The 21,279-nt window shown below is 40.1% G+C and overlaps 2 protein-coding genes across 8 annotated transcripts in view; one reads left to right on the top strand and one right to left on the bottom strand.

The window, feature by feature from the left end:
• Positions 1 to 21,279, top strand: part of LOC116852572 (SUN domain-containing ossification factor) — a 67,031-nt gene that overhangs the window by 21,103 nt on the left and 24,649 nt on the right. The window lies entirely within an intron of this gene.
• LOC116852575 lies at positions 6,223 to 12,278 on the bottom strand. The gene is made up of 3 exons (XM_032833077.1): positions 8,090 to 12,278; positions 7,335 to 7,508; positions 6,223 to 6,617 (listed from the first exon to the last, which is right to left on the bottom strand). The coding sequence occupies exons 1-3, from the start codon at positions 8,180 to 8,182 to the stop codon at positions 6,414 to 6,416; spliced, it is 471 nt and encodes a 156-aa protein (XP_032688968.1). The 5' UTR covers positions 8,183 to 12,278; the 3' UTR covers positions 6,223 to 6,413.

Here is a 21,279-nt window from a genome sequence, read left to right as displayed (position 1 = left end):
CTCTTAAATTCAACCAAGATTCAGAGTTTATACGTCAATTAAAAGGAAACTCACGAATTTTATTATATATTTTATTTTATATATATATATTTATACATATATATAACTATAGAAAATGCGTAATTTAATTTAAATAAACTAGGCATAACTGAGGATCAAAAAGAGATTTAACTGTTATTTTTGAGTGAGCTGTGTAACATACCAGAGGAATTAGTGCAAGTCGAAGATATGTTGGCGGACATACTTGAATGATTTTACAACGGTTGTAGAGCAACTTTTCCTGTTGAACGCAGGCAAGATTTGGAATAACTGGGTGCACGCAAAGTCTCCCAGAGTTGAACTTGTACCTTGACACAAGCGACGTTGCGATCTCACGATCGTGGTGATTTCTTTGCCGCGATTTAGCTAAAAACCTTGACTCGGATTAACCAACACCGTGCACGATGACACATGAGTTCAGACCATGATCGTTACGTGAGATTGCGAAATGCCGCAGTCTCTACCCTTCCCCTCTGAGAACGCAGGCACGTTTTATTGTCGTGTAAAACCGTGCTCTCCCTTTCTCTCAAAAGGTATTCCCGCGAATTTACTTCATAACGTTCGATGAGTCGTTGTTCGTTCTAGTTCGCGAAATTTACGTACGCGCGATGAGGGAGCAAAGCGACTCAACGGTCTCGTCGAACGAACAGTTGTATTGGAAGTAGTCGAGTATACGGTCAACAGCAGTAGAAGTTATTTGAACAGCTACACCCGCACGGTACACGTATGCATTCGCAATAGCGGCGCGCATCGAGTAATTTGTATGGATACGGCATAACAAAATCACAAATATTGTTACTCGCAACACGAGCGCTGGCAACGAATGCATCGCGACGCTTTAATCGCGCTCGTCCGTGCTATTATTCGTTATCGATCGTATACGAGTTGACGAGAGCGCGTGTTTCCATGTGGAAATTCGCGATGGTCTTTTTCGCGCCAGTCGTGAAATCAAGCGTAGGAGAGAAACGATAGCGAGACACTTGGTTAATTTGTAGTCTCACGATAATTAACTTCGACGGTGACTGCGAGAGAAACTCGCGGAGCCTGTCTCTGTATACTTGTCGCTATCTGTGCTGAAGTATCGAATTTTGATCTGTTATTAGCACAATATACATAATATAAAAAGAATAATCTCGTAGTCATAGAGAAAAGTCTAGATATGAGAAATTAGATACTGAAATGATAAATAATTAACAGAGACTGCGATATCGCATACATTTTGAATTTAGTATAAATATAAATGACAAAGATATTTCTATCTGTACCATTTGTGAAATTTAGTAAGAAAGTCTCTCTCTCTCTCTCTCTCTCTCTCTCTCTCTCTCTCTTTCTTTCTTTCTGTGACGTTCATTAAGGCTAGTCACGCTTCTTATAAAAATTGACTGTGGTAGACAAAGAAAGACCACCGACAGACAAGAGACAGACGAATATAGAATCCTCCCAGCGACCTAAATAGATAATTAGTAGATAAATTCAGCAATAAATTTTGACTATAACATTTCCACCTGGAGCGGCAAGACATTCTTTTTTTTTGAGTGTATACGAGGTCTGTACCAAAAGTATCTTTGCGTATATCTTTGTCCTTTAATGTCCTATTGTGGAAAATAGGTATTCAGTATTTAGGGTGGACCTTTAGAAGTACTCCCACCAAGCGGCATGAACAGCAGCTGTTCAATCGGCAACGGTATGCAGTTGTGTGAGCGTCGAAAACGTCCTCCGAACGTCGCATTTCACAATGATTGAACGAATCGAGCAGAGAATTTGTATTAAATTTTGCCAAAAACTTGGCCATACATGTTCTGAAACAATCGGCATGATCCGTAAAGTTTATAGGTCTGTTCTTTTGCTCTGCACTGCTGCACTGGTGCAATAAGTTAGAGTGAGACAAATATATATTTGTTTCACTCTAACTTATTGCACCAGTGCAGCAGTGCAGAGCGAAAGAACAGACCATATGACTCTATGAGTGACACATAAAAAAAAGAAGAGCCTCGACCCAAGAAAGCGCGTCAAAGTCGGAGCAACGTGAAGGCAATGCTCACTGTTTTCTTCGACCAAGAAAGTGTTGCATACCACGAATATGTTCCACAAAGTCGCACAATAAACAAGGAATATTACTTGGAAGTTCTTAAACAATTGCGTGACGCAGTGAGGAGAAAACGTCCGCATTTGTGGAAAAGTGGGAACTGGCTGCTGCACCACGATAACGCACCTGCTCATTCATCTCACCCGATTCAGGAATTTTTGACTAAACACGGCATTGTCCAACTTCGTCAATCTCCGTATAGTCTAGATATAGCCCCGTGTGACTTCTGGTTATTTCCTAAGTTGAAACATCCGTTGAAGGGCAAAAAATTTGACGATGCTGAAGAAATAAAGCGAAATGCGACGAAAGAGCTGTTGGCTATCACAAAAAACGACTTTCAGGACTGCTTTCGCAAGTGGATGCACCGTTGGCAAAAGGTCATTGCTTCGGAAGGAAACTATTTTGAAGGCGACGTTGTTCATATCACTCCGGAATAGATCTTTCTCATGATACAGGCAAAGGTCGGATACTTTTGAGACAGACCTCGTATTTGCGGATTCTTGCACGCGACGACCATGGGAGAAATTGGAAAAGCGACCGATACGGTTTAAACCTCTCCGCGGAATCGCTGTTTCATTGATCTACACGGTAGAATGGGCATGTTTTACTGGAGTATGCGCCAGTGGCGTGCTCACGATTCACGAAACCCTTTCGAAATTACTCTTCCGGCTGCGCGAGTAAATCCAATCGGACGTTAATCGCCGTTATTTCGCCTCGAGCAAAATCGGAGTTAATCACCTCGGTCTCCTCCGCCTCGGCTCGTCGTTGTTTTTGTAGTCGCCCTCCTCAACGAAGCGGGGCATGCTCTCCTCCCGATATATAAAGCACACTCTCGTCGGCCCGAAAACGCCGTCCGTGTGCCATTTTAATTGTGCTTTAATCGGCGCTCGCCGTTGGCTGCGTTTCATGTTACTCGCGCGTAATTACTGGCGCGAGCTTAACAGCGCGAGTGCATCTAAGGCGCTTACCTAATTACGTCGCTCGTATGAGTGCAAAACTGCGACGCAGCGTGGTCGTCGAGGGAAGCTCTCCAGTTCGAGGCGAATTTGCAAATGCCTTTGGGCCGAATGTTCGTCGAATCTAATAAAACGTTTTATTGACCTTGTCGATAATTAGGCAGGTAATCGCGTTAAAATGACACGCAGCTGGATTATAATAACGTCGCATTATCTTCATATTTTATTCTCAGTACTTTGTTGTACAATTAAATCCTTTAAGGCACAGGCATCTCGTTCGAGTGAAATTATTTTTTTCATGAAATAGTCTCAAGAGATGTTCCTGAAGAGTTCTGCAGTCTCCAAATAAGATTAACTGTCGAGAAATAAGGTGAATGTGTCCAACTAGTGGCAGTGTCTCAATTAATGACAATGAGTTGCGTCCGTTTTTTTTAATAAATCAGTTAATACGAGTCTATAGCTATCCTAAACATGTATTACTTATATTATAAATATAAGCCATTTATTGTTATAAATTGTCATATAATAAGTTATATAATAAGTCATATAATAAGTCATATAATAAAAGTTATATAATTGTCATATAATAATACAATTCATGATTTTCTATTTTGTAATATTTGAATAATATGATTACTTATTATTTTTTATTGAATTTATATATTTCTCTATTTTTCTGATAAGGTAGGTTACTAAGTCACTAATTGCTACATTCACACTTTATGATCTTCTGATTATGTATCTTCATGTTTGTGTACGCGTGTGCCCCAGCTACAAAATTTAATAAATCTTATAACATTAATAATGAATACAAAAACGCCAATCTTATACCTTAAGATGACATCGATAAAAAATTCGGACTATAAAATTGATTTACTTTTTTTCGTAAAAAGCTTTATGCAGTTTTGAGCATCAACGCTTCTGCTCCACACACCATCGCCATATTGGTTTCTTCAGTGGGAAAATCACTGTTTCACGGGTTAAGATGAAGAATATCGATGGAATCATTACTTTGCCAATATAAAAAATCTGGGAAAGACCCACAGTGAAAGTCCACATAATTATGTATGCGGGACTTAAAGAGCATAAATACGAGAAAAATTGTAAAAAGCAAAAAAAAGAAATCAGAGTTTTTACAAACTTCTCGAATATACGATACGGGCCTAACAATCGGATCACATGCGGAGTATATGGAAAGGCCAACAAGGTGATGAGGGCCCTTTGAGCTTTAACGAAGAATAGAGGAGATCCAAGGAAGCTGAAAAGGAAGTTGTATTGGAATGTGGTACACTCCGTACTCTTATATATCTGTCCAGTTTGGGGAAAGGCTTATATAAATAGGAAAGGACGTTGGGTGCTATCTTCTTGATAGAGCCCAGAGAATGATGGAGATTAGGATGGCCAGAGGTTATAAGAACCGTATACTAAGGAAAGGTTGTGAATCGTGGTAAACAATATTAGATTAATGCAATGTTAAATACTTAACTACAGCACGACGCGTATTATTTAAAGTTAATTAACGACGCGTGAAGTCGATCATTTATCGATGAAGGAAGTTGAAAAGGAAGGGAAACACATCAGATAAGAAGAACAACCGTAAGGTGCATGTTGTGCGTGCACTTTTTATTTAAAACGCGATTAAGAGCAGGCTCCCTCCAGCTGTGCGACATAAGTGGAATCTACTTACCTTAATTTTCTTTAATTTGTCCTATCCACACCACACGCAATCTGTAATCTAATTTAATTGCCGAATAAAACGAGTGCACGGTGGGTTTACCGAGCTGCTCTTTTTAAAAGTTTTATTTCGAGTAAAATTGACCCGTCCCCATCATTCCTTTGAAACTCGACCCAATTACTGAAGACACGATTGTATTTACGTTTCCCCGCGCGTCCGACCATATCTAGTTTCGCTTCACTATGTGCTCCCGGCGATAAAGGCGGATTTTAATCTCGAATGCGTTCAACATCGGACAATGATGTTATTTCTTGAATGAAACAGTGGTTCTCGTTATTTGCTTTTTTATCTTCTCGTTTGCTGGTCCGCTTCCATTTCAGAGGAATTAATGCTTCCTTCGGTTATTTCCTGCACAATAATTTGCGTTGGCTCGAGGTCGTTACTCCTAAAATTATAGCCGCGAAAAGCGGCGTGCGCGTCAGGAAACGGAAAAACGTGAGGCATTCTTTTGGCTTCCTCCGGCGGGCAAAATGAAACCGCGGCGAATTTATTGTGGTGTCTTTTTTCAAGAAACTCTTACGCTCAAGGAAACGCTCAGTGTACGTGTCCACGAATATGGAACTTCTTGCAATATTGCGCTGTCCCCTCCCACCTTTGTGCGGAAACTATTGTTGATCAAGCAATTCTCCATTAGACCGAGTAAGTTCCAGTAAAAACAACATTCTAAGTGAAAAACGATTGTCGTATTCGGGAAATAAACGTTCGGGCTTAATGAACGGTGGAAAACTCGACGCGTCTAAAGAGGATGATGAATCCGTCAGTTAATAAGAAATGATCTCCGGTTTGTCGATATAGATCGCGATGAAAAAGAAGCTATCAACGCACGCGTCCGCGAACTTTCCTCTCAATCTCATATCATGGAGTTCCTTTTTGTCGAGCTTCCTAGCGGGGACAGTCGACGGGGTAAACTTTTTCTCGCACTTTTGCGAACACCGAGTGGAATTTGTCGAATTTGTTATACGTCTTTGTATGCGCGCGCGCGCGCACGCAAAGAACATACGAGAAGAAGAGAAGAAGAGCAATGGTGCTCGAAAAACTGCATTCTTCCCGGAATCGTTTTTCGAGTTCCGACAAATAGACAGGAACCCGCCGAATCATGACTTTCTTGTGGAAGTAAGACGAATAAAAGCCTTTTACTGCGACTCGCTGCCGTTCGCAGGCGGCGCGTTCATGTAGATTTTTCTCGGAGATTCAGCTCTACAGAGCTAGCCTGCGAAAAGTGACTTCATCCGCGGAAAAAGCTCGCTCAGGAGGAAAACTTCGTCGATTTGCGGTTCCGCTTCGCTTCTCCGCGTTTTAAAATGTTTAGAGAGACGAGCTTCTTCTATGATCTTCCCGGGGAGTGCAGTTTCAAGAGGCTGACCCGCGATAACACGTTACAAAGATTACCGGCGACAGTAAAAATGGAAAGGCTGAAAAAAGTCCTTTATTAACACTACGACTCAGCAGAGAAAAACTCTCGGAATATAATATATTTAGCGTATCGATATTCTTATATTTTTATTTGTCGAAACGGACAACTGGACGTACGAAGCGGTCTATTAATATTTCGTGTCGCTCCCGCGAATATCCGTGACGATCGGGATTTTCAGGCTGATCAGTCGTACTTGTTGGTGAAGTACGTGTCCACGGCGAATACCAAGGCTGCCAAGATCGCGAAGGAACCGGCTGCCACAGTCTGGTCGCTGTATGCCTCCAGATACGCATGAATCAAATTAGACGAGAAATTATCCCAGTCGCGAATCAGAATGAGGCCAGCGGTGCAGCATAAGATCGCCCCCATCGTCGTGAACATGAGAGACTGTGAAAACGGAAAATAAGTCTATTGCATTTTACTCATCGATTTCATGCAGCTTCGCTATACGAGCTGTTCGTGCGCTCGAAAAAGAGCCCATTAGTTCGTTTACAATGAATCAAACTCTCTGAAGTACAATCAGTATATTTTTCACGGAAATCCTATAGTTGTAACTGATATTTCAGTCACAAGTATAGCACTGCAATCGGTAAAATATCTCTGAAAAGAATCAGTTAATAGTAGCGATTAATAGACTGTTCTTATTATTAGTGCAGTTTGCAAACATTGGAAAGCATTTTTCTCTTCCTACGTTTGATTTCTTTATTCTTTACTTGGAGTTCGCGACGACTGCGTTTTTAGACGGCCGTGACGTATCCTGAACCAAATCAAGTTTGAATAATTCAAGCATATAGGGAGCGGACGGTTCTCAAGAGACGGAAATTGAGGCAACGACGGCCGGAGTTTGCTTGATGGATTTCGACGTTCTGCTATGTCGAATAGCATTAAAGGGTAATCTTTAGTGTTGAATTATGACTTCGCGTGCCCTATTTTTATACTTGCTCCTTATTTGCAAACTAGCGTTTCATATCGAGAGAGATTGTGGATTTCACACTTCTAGTAACGACGATGTGTTCCTCTTTTCATTATTCCTCATTAGTGCATCATCCTCATCCTCGAATGACAGCCATGGTTATTTCACTTTATAACTGCTTCATAACTCACCGTCTTCTTCGGCAATCGTTCGCCCATTAAATGGCTCATAATGAGAATCGCGTTTATGAGAATGTAACCGCACACTGCCACGTGAAATATCGCTATGTGGTGTATGTCACTCGGCCGCATCTGATTCTGTTGGAACGGACCTGCCACTAATCCCGTCGCAACGACGCACAGTACCTGCAACGTTCAATTGCTATCTCTCATCCTGTCAGCTTTGCAATTCGACACATCGTACATCGTTAGAGGAAACGCGACATTATACTTTACACAATGACAATATAAGCATCGTGTCATGCCAATACAAGAATGCAAGAGTCACTCACGCTAATGAAATCAAACACGGTATATACGCGACGAGGCATACAAGGTGTCTGACGATAAGTGTCCCATATCTTATATACATGGAGACTAGTTAAAACTGAACAAAAAAGTCCTCTACCATTTTGCAAACAATCACGTAAATCTTCGAGTCATTAATCAAAGAAGATTGGCAGATAATCGCGCGCGATATTGCATGTTCTCCAATTAATAACTGGAAATACACGTGATTATTTGTAAAACGATAGAGGACTTTTGTTCAGTTTGACTCAATCTGCAAATACACGATAGGCGCTGTCGCAACTCATCTGCCGTATCGCGCGTGATCAAAGATGTTTTAAACCATCTCTTTAACGTCCACTCGACGTGGAGGAGTGTATTTTTGCCGCTTGAGTTCGAAGCACCGATAATTAAGATCACATAATAACGAGCAATCTTACCAGTTCGATGATTTTGCAGAAAAACGGTGCCTCCTTTAGATGCTTCTGTAATCTCGAAAAGAGGCTGGGTGTGGCGGTAGCTTCCTCAGCCATCTTCGAATCACAATCTGTCGCACTTTTCTCAGTCCTGTCGAGTGGACGCACGCTGTCCTCAGTTACAGCGAAAAAGAAAATATTAGTCGACACATTCGAGATGCGACTGCTGCAACGCTCGGCACACACGTTTTCAACTACGCCCAGAAACGCTCCACTCAACTATCGACGGTTGTCAGTGGCAGTGTGACACTGACTAACATTAAACCGACTAAGTCCCCACTTCCTCGCTACCTAAATACATTTAATGCGCCATCGCAACAGTTCTTGGTACTCAACCTTGGCGGAGGGTCCGAGACGATCTATGCTCCACATTTCTTTGAAGATGGATTTCTTACCGTTGCAAATATGGTCCTCATGAATACACTGAAAACGGTGTCCCAATTGTGGAGCCCGATTATGTTTAATGATATTTGACTTTGAACGACACGCTAACGACACATAATGAAGCCGCGATGAGTGAACAATTTGTCGATACGACAAGCAAGCGAAAGGGACATTGCACTTCCTTCATGAACTCGTACCGCACGGCGAGTCGTTGCTCGCATCGAGGCACATTGCCTCTCGGGCGTGATCGCAATTGACTACGGCGAACAAGAAAATGCATTCCCTTGAGACTTCTTCACGGTGTGACATTAACAACGCAAGAGAGAGCGGTAAAGGAGGTAGTCTAATTCGACGAAGAATTACGATCCTCCAGTGGACGGGTGTACCGGTGGAAATTCACAACGAGCAAACTTTGCCGCGACGACGACGACGATCCAGCGAGTTTCATGACGACGCGAAAGATAAAGGGTAACGATTGCCCAAAGTGGCGGAGAAATGCAGCGAATAAGTTTGCATCTCGTCGCTTCGCGCCCGGGCTCGTTGTTGCAACTGACTCTTTTTCGCCCCTTCCCTTCCTATCTCTCTCTTTTTGTTGACTCTTCTGAAATTGGAAAATTAGAGTCCTTGATCGCCAACGCTTGTCGCTAATCGTTACTCGACGGTTTTCAATCGTTTCTTCATTTAACCGCTCTCACGTAGGAATCGGCCAGTCGAGAGAGAGAGCGAGAGAAAGAGAGAGAGAGAGAGAAAGAAAGGGCGAGAGAGAGCTTACGCTTGTTCGTTTACGTTTTTGTTACCTGTACTCGCGAACTCGTTACACTCGGAAACAACGGGGTTTTCTCTCTTTATCGTAACGCGAGAGCTTTCACACGACTGTATGGCTTTTCGCGAGCAACTTTCGTGCAACTTCGTAGGCTTACCCGGCGTTCTCCAACAGTGAAAAATTCACCTTTGTCTTGCGATATAAATGCAAACGTTATTTTTACGGCTCGCGCACGGCTGGCATGAAAATATGTCGCATCTTGAATGGGAACCTCGTGCGAAAACACAGCGTGCACCTACACTATCCACCTACGTTCATCTCATTGCCACACATACACTACGCGTACACATGCTCGAGTGCTCGTTTAATTTATCATAGCTCCTTCCGAGTTCCCTCCTGCTGCTGCCGTCGCCGTGGACTCACCCCCTTTACCTCTCCGCGTCACTTTTCTTCTCCTTCCCACAGTTAACGAATTCCCTGCTCACTTCCATCACTCGTCACTCCCGGCTCTTTCCCCGTTTGGATCTTCGGCGTGTCTTGCGAGGTTCATTAGGTTAACATCGTCGGTGATATCATGTTGCAGAGGATCTGATGCTGCGTCGGGTCAGTTTTTCGTAAGACTGCAAACGCGCGTCGGTAGAAATTATTCAGGTCTATAAAGTCAGCTCCTTAAAATGCGAATTTTTGCGAAACTGACATTCGTTTCTCTACGATTTCTTCACACTTATCCATGTACTAACAATGTAATTGTTATTACATAGCTGTAATTTGAAAAAAACATTTTTAGGGATATTCACGACAATAGTAATAAATGTTAATATCATTTTTTTATTTGGTTGTAACTTTTCTGGGAAGGAGTGGACAAAACGAAATTATTTTTAAGCAAACGTGGACAAATCGTCGATATACGAATACCATGTCAGTTTCGTAAAAATTCGCACTTCGGGCAGCTAAATTCGCAGACCTAAATTATTTGCATGTATCTTTTTTCTTCTTAAAGAGCCAACACATATACCAATTATATCACACGTATCATGTCCGGTTTTATTGGCATTACAAGAGATGTCAATGTCCCGATAATATCGTAAAATCAAAAATAGGACCGAGATGTCAGCGTTGTTTGCGTATGTTGTTTTGTGACTGGTATGATAATTAGTGTGACAATCAAAATATCAAAATGCAAACAACATCGTTCAAATGCAGGGATACGCAGACCTGTCGCGCGTTGGACTGCAAACGCCATCGACATGTGTCCTTCGTGTGTGCGGCGCAATAAGGGGTCGATATTCCGGGAAAATTGCAAAACTACGTCTCACAAATCAACTAATCGGTCGATTCGTCGGGGATTTTCGCAGCCGGCTGGGTATAATTCGCGACGGAATCGTGAAACTTCTCCTTCCTCTCGACAAGCTAGATGATTCGATTACGTTCGGCAATCGTTCGATATTTCGTCTTTTTACACCGTTCGCCGCGATTTCCGCTTCTCCCGATAAGTCTCATGCTGTTCGCGACACATTCCGCAAGATTGAACGTGGGAGTTATATTCCATCGTAAGAAGGGGATCCAATAACTGTCGCACTGTGTATTTCTCCGATTGAATATACGCAACTGGGCAACAAACGCGAAATAGAGTGGAGCGTTCGTAACGATCTCTTTTCCACACCGTTTTTCTTGCTTATTCCGATATACATTCAGATATCCAGATATTTTTTTTAGTTTTTTTTTAACTTAAGATATTTTTCTTTCCAATGAGATTTAGGAGACAATTCGAATTGATCATGTCGGCGTAATGTGCAGCCTTAAAAAAAAATTACTTTCGGTGCTGCACGACCATACGCAAAAATGAAAATTAGTAGCCACTTAAAACTAATGTATTCAAATTAATAATCATTGTTTTATACATAAGCAACGATATGCAAAGTCTTGAATTGCAAGTCTTGAAAAGTAATGTTATAATTTTATTTAAATATAATAGTCTCACAATAAATGTGATTATTTTGGTGATAATGATATATCTTCTCCCGACGCTTAAAAACATCATATTCTCAGTTTAAAATATGTTATGCTTTAATGATTGTAATATATTTTTCTTTGTTCAATTATACAAAATGTATTAATGCAAGTTGCTTATCTTCGTTTAATGCTACATGGAGAGAAAATTTTATAGTAAAAATTAGAACTTTGTAACAGAGGAGCACATCGACATTCTGTCGTTCTGTAATTGACTGTATTTTTATCTCATACATGCCACTTATATATTTCAGGAAATGAAAGGTACATTAAAGAATTTGCTGTATCTAGCAGCATTTTTGTAGCAGAATATTCTATGTTCGTCAACAAGATGGACCCTACTGGCAGTCTATTTCCGCATTATTAAAATCATTTTAAAATTGCGAAGAATTTACATGAAAAGGAACTGTAATATTTTCTCTGTACGTAACTTTATTGTAAAATTTAAACGTCAAAACTAAAGATACTTTCAAAACAAGTATGTTCTTTCTTTCTTTTTGTATAGAAATCGAGTTTATCGTCGCTCGTGACACAGCACGCGTATCTCCTTCCCCTCTTCATTGTAAACTGCTTTAATTAAACATCGTCGAGCTTTATTATATCACACCCTGAGAGAAGGGCACGATCGCATATCCGTGTTCGGGGCTTAATAACGCCAAACAGCAGTGGCAACGTCCGCGATTTGACACCTTCCGATCGTTTAACGCTCGTTGCCGGGCGTCGTCTACGTTGAGAGAAGCCGATCTGAAAAGCGGGTGAAAGCTCTCCGCCCGCTAATTAGAGCTTTCACTCCGTTTACGGCCGGCTGCCAACCTATATATTTCCGCGCGGTGCAATCGCGTCTGATCGGCGTCCGCAATTTTCTCTGTCAAATCTCGTTCCCCGAGCGGATCGGCGAGTCGCACGTAACGCGGGGAGTTTTGCGGAAACGTGATCGCGGCTTCTCCAACGGCTCGCGATAAGAATCGGCGATTCTGTCGGTACACTTGGCGAAAATATATTCCCGCGAAGCGAGCCACACCACATTGCATTCGCGATACACGATTGCCAGCATATTTCACGGCGATATCGGCGAGATAACGCGTGATCGCCGCGTTCCCGAAGAGATCCCGCTCTGTTGAGTGTACCGCCGGTTTGTGTATAAACTCGTGCAAAAAGCGCACGAGCAGTTCGCTTATTTTGTTTATGTACCGCGTCGATAACGGAGAAACGGATATGCGCGCCGCGCTTGTCGGTTTTAGTCTGCGTTCCAGATAGAGTCGGAAAGAGCGATTTTTCCTAAACTAATATAACGCTCGCATGACGTGACACTGATTTTAGTATGCCAAACGAGTTATTAACGCGAAATAGAGAGCGAAATCAAAATGATATCTCACTGAGATGAAATATTATGATGAGATATATCGATTACAACATATCGGAAACAAATTTTATTCCATTGTCATTTGCGTCCTTTGGAGACTTGTGAGGACATCGCACACGTAAAAAGGAAAAACAACGTCAATTACATCAACTGTGTGTTCACAGAGGAACAAGAGAATTTGAAAAGATTGTACAAGAAACATATTGATTAATCCGCTTTACACAGCGTTCGCAACATCTCAGAAACGAATGTCGTCTTTGTCATTCGGCTAATTATCGATATCAACTCCGATTTCCACGAAGAGCCGGTTTTGCTTAATAACGTCCACTTTGATCGAGCTGCTTGTTTTATCTTGTACATGAGCGAGATTTAATCGGCGTTGACGCACCTGATACTTTATCATCAGTACAATCTTCGCTTTCATCTGATCGAGCGTGTCACGTTTGGGCGGCAACCCGGATCCCCGCCGTTGTACTTGCGTTGCGTTAATGTACAATGTGCAATTATGTGTCGTCGGATGTGATTTTCCGGAGTGACGACCAGCAATTACTCGGGATATTTACTTTTGTCGCGTTTACAACGTCGCGGCGTTCCTATTTCGCGGTTGCCGCTAACAGCAATTTGCACTTTCGCATTATGAACTTGCTGTTGCAGCTGCTGAAGTTGTCGCAAGTAATTATTTTTGATATCTAATAGAATAATTGATGTTTACTTTTACTCTCGTATATGTATCTCCTCCGCTCACCGTAGGGAAAACGGCCGCGAAAACCCATATTTCGGTGTCAATAATCACCGTCATAACGTATGATCTTCGCCGTGAAAACTAATATTCCAAGAGGTCGTAATCACCCCGTTTATAATGTTTCTTAATAATTTATTGTAATGATCTTGACGTTTAACCTACATTAGAGTTATATTAACAGAATGTCGCTGCTACAGAATGAAGCATGTCTACGACGGCTTTTTCTGCATTCCCTATCAACTCCTTCAATTGTTTATATATTGATAAAAAATGAGATGTATGTAATATATGTATCTTCTTATTTTTGTTTTAATAAATTTAAAATTTAAATTAAAAAAAATTAAGCTCGATAACTTGAATTATGTGAAAGTCCTTTAGGCCTATAAACCGAACTCGCAAATAAAAACATTATTTTCACATCCACTGTACAAGACGTGGAAATATAGGACGTGGTAATATGGAACACTTTGTTCCATATGAAATACTTTGTTTCATATCATCACCCATCACTATTTTTCAAATGATTCAACGAGAACCCCAAGATAGGAAAAGTATTTCCAAATAACTAACTTTCTGCGATTTTGGCCATTGAGGACTTAAGTTTATGTTTATGGTTGAGGTTATGTTTATTTCAATTACTGACAAATCGCAGCAATTATTTAAAATATCAGCCTTATTTCATATTTCTACCTTCTCCCTTACATAAAAAAATTGTTTATGCCTTATTATGCTTGAAAGATCCGCAAATATTTATTATACAACCCGTAAAAACAAAATTGCAAGCCGAGATCTAAATACTTCTTTTCTTTTTGTAATTACTTTGACTAACACAAAATAATCAAAACGTATTGCCGATAGGTCAGGAAATACGGTAATCTCAACATCTTCTCTTTTTCGCCGCGTATAAGGAAATTTATATTCTCGCGTTTTGCTCCATATTTCTCTCCGCCTCGGCATCCCCACCGTATCAGTTATCGATCGATCAGCAAACTGCAGATGCAGCGCGCGGTGGCTGCAGGTGCAGCCGCAAATCTCCCCGACAAAGCAGTGACTTAGGACTCGATCACGTTACCCCCCTTTCATCCGTGATGTCCCGAAGTGCGCTTTCGATTTTGCATCCACGGCGCCTGTGTGTAACGGGCCCGGTAACTCGCACTAATTTGCCGGATTTCGCGGTGCACGGGTTTCCTGATTTCATTACCCAACGTCGACAGAAGTTTTCACCTTATTCAACCAACGCGCTGACCTCGTTAATTCGCCACGAGATCGCAACGTATCGACGGACACGCGATCGAATCATGCTTTGCGTCACAAACCTCGTCATCCGATAATAACGACATGGCGATAGCGCAATAATTGTTGAAAAAGTCGTGAAATATAAACAAACAGCATTATTACGCAATATGTACGAGCAGCAAGCGCACGAAAAAATGTTTCAACGTATTTCTCTGTAGTCAGAAAGTTGCGCTGTTTCGTATGAGGCAAATTGACGACATAATTGCTCCACTTTAGCGTAATCGAGTTAATGTCTGTTATATCTTGACATTGTTGAACTTTGTTTTCGTGCTGATTTTTACATTTGTTCTCTAATACTCTTCAGTGCTTTGTGATCAAATGAAAATATGTAAGGGATTTGTTTGATTGAAAATTAAAGAGTCGATTAAAGAGAGACTTGTATAAAAGCCGAGCGCTAGGAAATTGTACATAAAAATAGGAGGAACATTGGAATTTTTCTTTGTGATTTTTTGCACAACGAACAACGTATATTATTTATTCATCGTAGGTACTCGCGAGTCGAAATTTTAGCTCTATTTTCGAATGAATTTTCCAAAATCTGAATATATAAAAGGATCAGTGCACATTCAATACACACGAAAATTGAAGTTCTACTGTCTAAATGGCAGAAGATACACAAAATACTATTTGTAGGTTATAAAGAAAACCTCTTGGCAAAGTCAATAGGTTAAATGCACTGAGAAGAAGATACTTGAAAATTTATTTGTGTAAGATATAAAGTTTATTCGCAAAAATAAACTTTATATCTTACACTTTACATCCCACAAATAAAATGTTCAAGTATTTTTCTCTCAGTGTAAAAAAGTGTTAAAAAAGATTGACGAAGTGTTCGGAGTATCAAAGCACGTTGAATAGAACATTGAAGTTTAGACTGGACTCAAATTCCGACTCGGACACATACGAATACCCGCGAGAGAGTCGAAATTCACCGGGCCGGCAACGTCCGTTACCTCAAACGAATCGTACGAAACGATACCGGAATTGTTTCCGTAATATGCAACGTTCCCCGCGCGTCATGGTGAATCAGTTGCCACGCGATGAATTCTGGTTCTGCAACGGGGGCGTATCTACACCCGCGCCAGGGAATGACCCGCGGCGAAACCGCATCTGCAACGTGGAGCACATCCAATTTCTGGGGTGCACGCGAGCGAGGAGTTACCGCGTCGAAACTTTTCGCCGACGACGGGCAAGTTTCCCGACCCAGTAAATGCGCGTATGTTCGCGTTGCATTCGTGGGTGTGATCGAGGAAGCGACTCGCGAGCTGAATTTGCATTCACGGGAGGCATTGTAACGTGCCGGCCAGCGCATGACTCGTCGGAATCACAGGCGACGTCGTGTGTTACCTCACGATGACTCTTTCTCAATCGTGCGTGCGTTACATTCTTTACCGTTTAGCACAGTCTAATCGTGTACCCTCTCTCTATTAATCCGATCAGAATGGTCGTTAATTACGTGACGATGACGGGAATATGTCAAATACATTGCAGATATTGGAGATACGGGAATCAAGGACTTCCCGCATCGAATCAAATCGAATCATCGAAACTTGACTTTTTATCAATAATATAATTAGTAACATAATCTGTAGCAATCAGTCGATATGTGGATATTTGTGTAGATATTTGTGTTTTAACAGTACATTTCAATTCTTAAAATATAAGTTGCACATGTGAAATGGAAGAGTGAATTATCGCAGAATCAATCTATTCTGCAACTACCAAGTCCTGTAATAATTTTTACCATAAAATTGTTCTTCTCTCCGTGTAGTAGTGCAAGAATAAACTGTCAGCAAGATTTACTTTACTAAGAAATATAGTAAATTTCGCTGGGAATAGAAATTTTTTTAGAATATCAATTCCTAAAATATAAATGGCATGTATGAAATAAAGGGACAGTCAAGTACTGCAGAATGTCAATCTATTTCTCAATTTCAAAATTCTGTAATATAATAATTCTATAGTAAATTTTGCTATAAAATTCACTCTGTATACGAGAAGATAATGTTTGAACATGTGACAACACGCACATATTTTTCCGGACTTGCAATATAAGCGGCGAATCAATCTTCCTCAATTATTATGAGTTTAGTTTTCCTGAATTTCAATTATTAATATTAGTACTCTACTACCTCTTCTTTTTGTTTAATTTTGTGCTAATTGATTCCTAATGCTAATTGATTGAAACTAGACAAGTGAGGAGGTCTAAATATGACTTGTTAGCGGAAAATAGGATTTTTTAAGATTGCCAATATGCGAGATCTGTATTTAAATTTCCGTAATTCGAAATTTTTTAATAATTCAGACTCGAACGGTAAAAACCCGGATTCGAATAAAATTGAATCTTATCTGATTCAACTTGATTCAAATCCAAATATTTCGCGTGTCTCTAACAGATATATTACAGATGTATTACACACAGCGACAAATTTATTTTATTTTCTGTATATAAATATAGTATATTGAGAGAAAAGAGAAATTGTCGATCTAACTAAAATAATAGTTATTTTTTACTCCAACTATATTTTTTTTATTTTTTTAACGCGAAAGTGATAGTAGTAATATATATATATATAAGATTATTATCACTAATAATATAATAGAAAAGTGGTTTCTTTGACCGTAATTTATAGCAATAATTTCTCTATGTGTTTATATTTACAAATACCAAGTATTCTTTTCTCAGTGTACACGTATTGCTGCATCATAGCATTGATTTGAATGCATTTCAGTGCATTCACGAAATATCTTGTCTCAGTGAACAAATAGCGAACAAATACAGGGTTACTGATAAATGCGTAAACTTCTTTAAGATTGTTTCAGTCACGCGAGAGAATCTCCTTTCATACGGCACGAGCTTTCATTTTACGATCACGCACCATTGAAATCGCACTATGTGCGATCGAGTGAGTGCCGGTTGATCAGTTAGAATCGACTCGGCAAACACGCGCGTTATTTATTTTCCATCGCTGCGTGACGCGATCGGCCGTGTTTGCATCTAGCTGCAATCGCTGCAGTTAGCGTCCTTCCACTCGCAAATTCCGATTCAAGTGGGTCATCGAGCAAACGAGAATGGTTTGCATAATAATAGAGTTGATTACTCTGACAACGAACGTTAAGATTTCATTGTCATTTTCATAGCGAGATATCATTCGGCTGGCATGAATTAATCATTAACACTGAAGCCACACAGCGCGAATTGGATTATCCTTGATTGGCCAACTTTGTGTATCAGGCGGGGAATGCAGTTGAGAGTTCAAACTGCATTCCTCTTCTAATATACAAGTTTAGTACGGAGTTAGAAAGACGAGTCCGATGAGTCGAAAGGCAAATCCCTCCGTCGTTGCAACGAGTCGGCAACGTCACCGCAACGCCGATAACAATGATTGTTCAGCCTGCAGTTATTACATAACGAATAATGCATAGTGAAAGCGCGCACATAGGGCGCAAGTGAAATATGCGTCCAATTCCGCGTGACACCTAAATTATTTTTGCATCGTGGAAATATCGGCGCAGCGGGACAAGTGGATGTATTCCCGGTTCAGTGGAAACGATGAATATGGTCGACCGATTATTTCGTATATAAAACTCGATAAATGAACGCTTCGAGAATGGAAATGCAAAAATAGCGAGGTCATCGGAGAGTCGCACTCGACTCTCGCATAGAAATATATAATAACAAAATAAATTTAGTACACCCACTCTCTCTCTCTTTCTCACACGCGCGCGTGCGCGATCTTATCTGTCTTTTCAAACTTGCAAAAATTTCAGAAAATAAAACGTTAAATTATACATCTTATGTACATACTTCTTTCTGTATATACACTGAAAGAATATTTTTGTATTTAGAACTGAAATATTTGGTACATACGATTTGATTGGCATGACATATTTTTTACTTATGTCAAGTACATGTATCATTAAGAAACCAAAACACACAAAACGGCAATTAAATGTTTTGATTACAAACACATTTGGTTGGTCACATTTCAAGCAAGTTACGGTCCGGTGTGTTAAATTTTCGTTTCGACAGCAAAATCCTTTTTTCTGAGTAAAGAAATTCGTTTTGGTCGCGAGCATGCGCACGACCGCATCTGACGAGAGTTCGTTAGCAGGATTTCGGTCCTCGAAAATTTTGAGCTCGCCGACTCCTTTTTTCGTTCGGCCCCGTGTTTTTCATTAAATTTTCGTCAGCCACAACACAGGCACAATTCAGCGCACGTCTCGCCAGCAGTATTATTTAGCACATGGTCGGGAATAACGATCCACGGAATGTGCAATAAAGCCACCGGGATTGGTAACATCTCGCGATGTGTCGCGGCCCAATTTCGCTCCGAGGTCAAGCAACATGTCGCGTGATGAGGAAGTTCTGCGAGCGCTCGCGAGGCGCGTCGACTCAGAGGGTCGATTGACCTTGAAGCAGAAAGTCCTGAAGAAATTTATTTTTATCCGCGTACAATGTTATTTCACGCGATTTGCGACAACTTGTTCTTCAGTTGATGGAATGACATATCGGTCGAGAATGCCGTCGTTGAATGCATCCAAAAACAAATGAGAAAATAATTTTATTATATAAATCTTTTATTATATAAATAGTTGACAAATGCATTTGTTTGAGCATTTTAGCAATATTTGGTAATTTGGTAATATTAAATATTGCAAATATTGATGATAATCAATCCTCAATAATTACAAAATGTTTGATGAGACAAATTCTTAATTCAGTGGAACTAATTATAAATGTGGTTTGGTAAATAATAGCAAATAATTTAGTAATAATTACAAAATAGTTTGACTGTTACCAAAGTTACAATTTGATCATTTCGTATATTTATTACATAATTGTGGTAAGTATTGCTAAACAATATAATTTTATTTAACAAACTGTTTGCTGATACGTACCACTGATAAATTGATAATAGTTACCAAGTCTTAGCAACAGTTATCAAGTCTTGCTAATGTTATTTGCTAATATTTATCTAATTATTTAATTACTTATTAATTATGTATTTACCTACACGTTTAATTGAAACTATTTCACCAAAATATCTGGTAATTATTATCCAGGCCTAATGATTATCACCAAATCTTGTTTTCAAATATATGTAAAATATTCTCCATAAAGCATAAATTCATGACATTCCGTATATTATCTAAAGAAATATCTTATGGCCATTTATGCGATTTCGCAAAAATTTTATGTAATATATTTATATGGATTTATGCATAAAAAGTTTCCAATGCGAGAGATACAAGCAGCAGCTAAGTGCTGATGTTGTTTGATGAAGCTCTTGTTATGTGTTGCATTAGTTTTATTGAGGGTCTTACGAAGCCGTTCATGTCGCTAGGGAAGTATCGAGGTGTGTCGATCAGTGTGGTATTAACCGCAACGTGTAGTCGTGTAGCTGTTGCAACCGTGGAACCTCATAATCCACGTCGATGACGTCCAACACGTAGATATATATATATATATATATATATATATATATATATATATATATATATATATAGAGAGAGAGAGAGAGAGAGAGAGAGAGAGAGACTGCTTAAAGTGGCAGACGCGTTTTCCTCATGCTTGCTATATTGTACGATATATCTTTTCATATACGATGCTTGCTATATTATACAATATACATTTTCATACCTTCATCATTTACAATGTAAACATGTTAGCAATATAGAGACAAGAGACGCCTCATTCATTGCATTTCCATTCTTCTCGCAGGAAACTCCCCTCAATTTGATAATTAATTTACACGTATACACAGTACGGTGCAACGTAGCACCGTAAGATGCAGTAATGAGTGCGAGTGTTCTCATATGGTGTCGCGACAAGTCACGTTTCTGTTTCGGCACATGTGCTCGTTCGTTGTGTGCGTTTATGCCGCACATGTATTCTGACGACCTGGTCGCGGCGCGTCGACTAATCGCACAAGACGATCGATCGACTTCACGACGACAAAGGCACGTGGAAGCCAATACCCGCGTGACTCGATGGCCAGACACGCCTTGGAACGTGCCTAACTATGAGGAATTTTATTTTTACGCGACAGAACGATTGTTAAGTTTCGCGTGGGTCGCGTCTCTCACCGCGCCCAAACGAGAAGAGGAAGAGAAAAGCCGAGACGCGAGTGCGCGCGCACACACAGCCGCGTGATATCACGCTCTTTTCCCTTCCCCGCAAGATTTAGTGCTAATCAGGTTCGCGTTTACGGCGCGGGCATGTGCGCGTTCTATAAATCTGTTCTCGTAAAAATCATCATCCCGTAATGAGGCCGTGTCGACAGCGCGGCTTCACAGTTGTGCTCTTATTAAGACATTTTAGTAGTTGTATTTTGTATTTTCTTTTTTTTTTTTTAATAAAGTGCGGCAAATATGGTTGTAACAAATGGTGCAGTTTGCATAGCAAAATATTGTAACAAAATTTGTCTGCAACGTAAAAGTAACAATTTTTGCACACGTATCAAGTGAATATTTTTATTGTTTTACTCTTTCAACACAAATATTTAAATTTTCCATATAGGATACATATGCATATATTCTATATATATATATATATATATATATATATATATATATATATATATATATATATATAT

This window comes from Odontomachus brunneus, unplaced genomic scaffold, assembly GCF_010583005.1.
Source record: "Odontomachus brunneus isolate Ranch 3 - 2012 unplaced genomic scaffold, Obru_v1 Obru_scaffold_235, whole genome shotgun sequence".
Classification (NCBI taxonomy): Eukaryota; Metazoa; Arthropoda; class Insecta; order Hymenoptera; family Formicidae; genus Odontomachus; species Odontomachus brunneus.
Note: the sequence above shows the minus strand (reverse complement) of the source record. Positions and strands in the feature narration are given on the sequence as shown.

Bases quoted from the DNA above. Each gene is read 5' to 3' on its own strand.
- LOC116852575 (XM_032833077.1), bottom strand. From the start codon at position 8,182: ATGGCTGAGGAAGCTACCGCCACACCCAGCCTCTTTTCGAGATTACAG. The intron at 7,509-8,089 runs GTAAGATTGCTC...TGAACGTTGCAG, and splicing joins TCTGCAAAATCATCGAACTG to GTACTGTGCGTCGTTGCGAC. The intron at 6,618-7,334 runs GTGAGTTATGAA...CCGTTTTCACAG, and splicing joins AACGATTGCCGAAGAAGACG to TCTCTCATGTTCACGACGAT.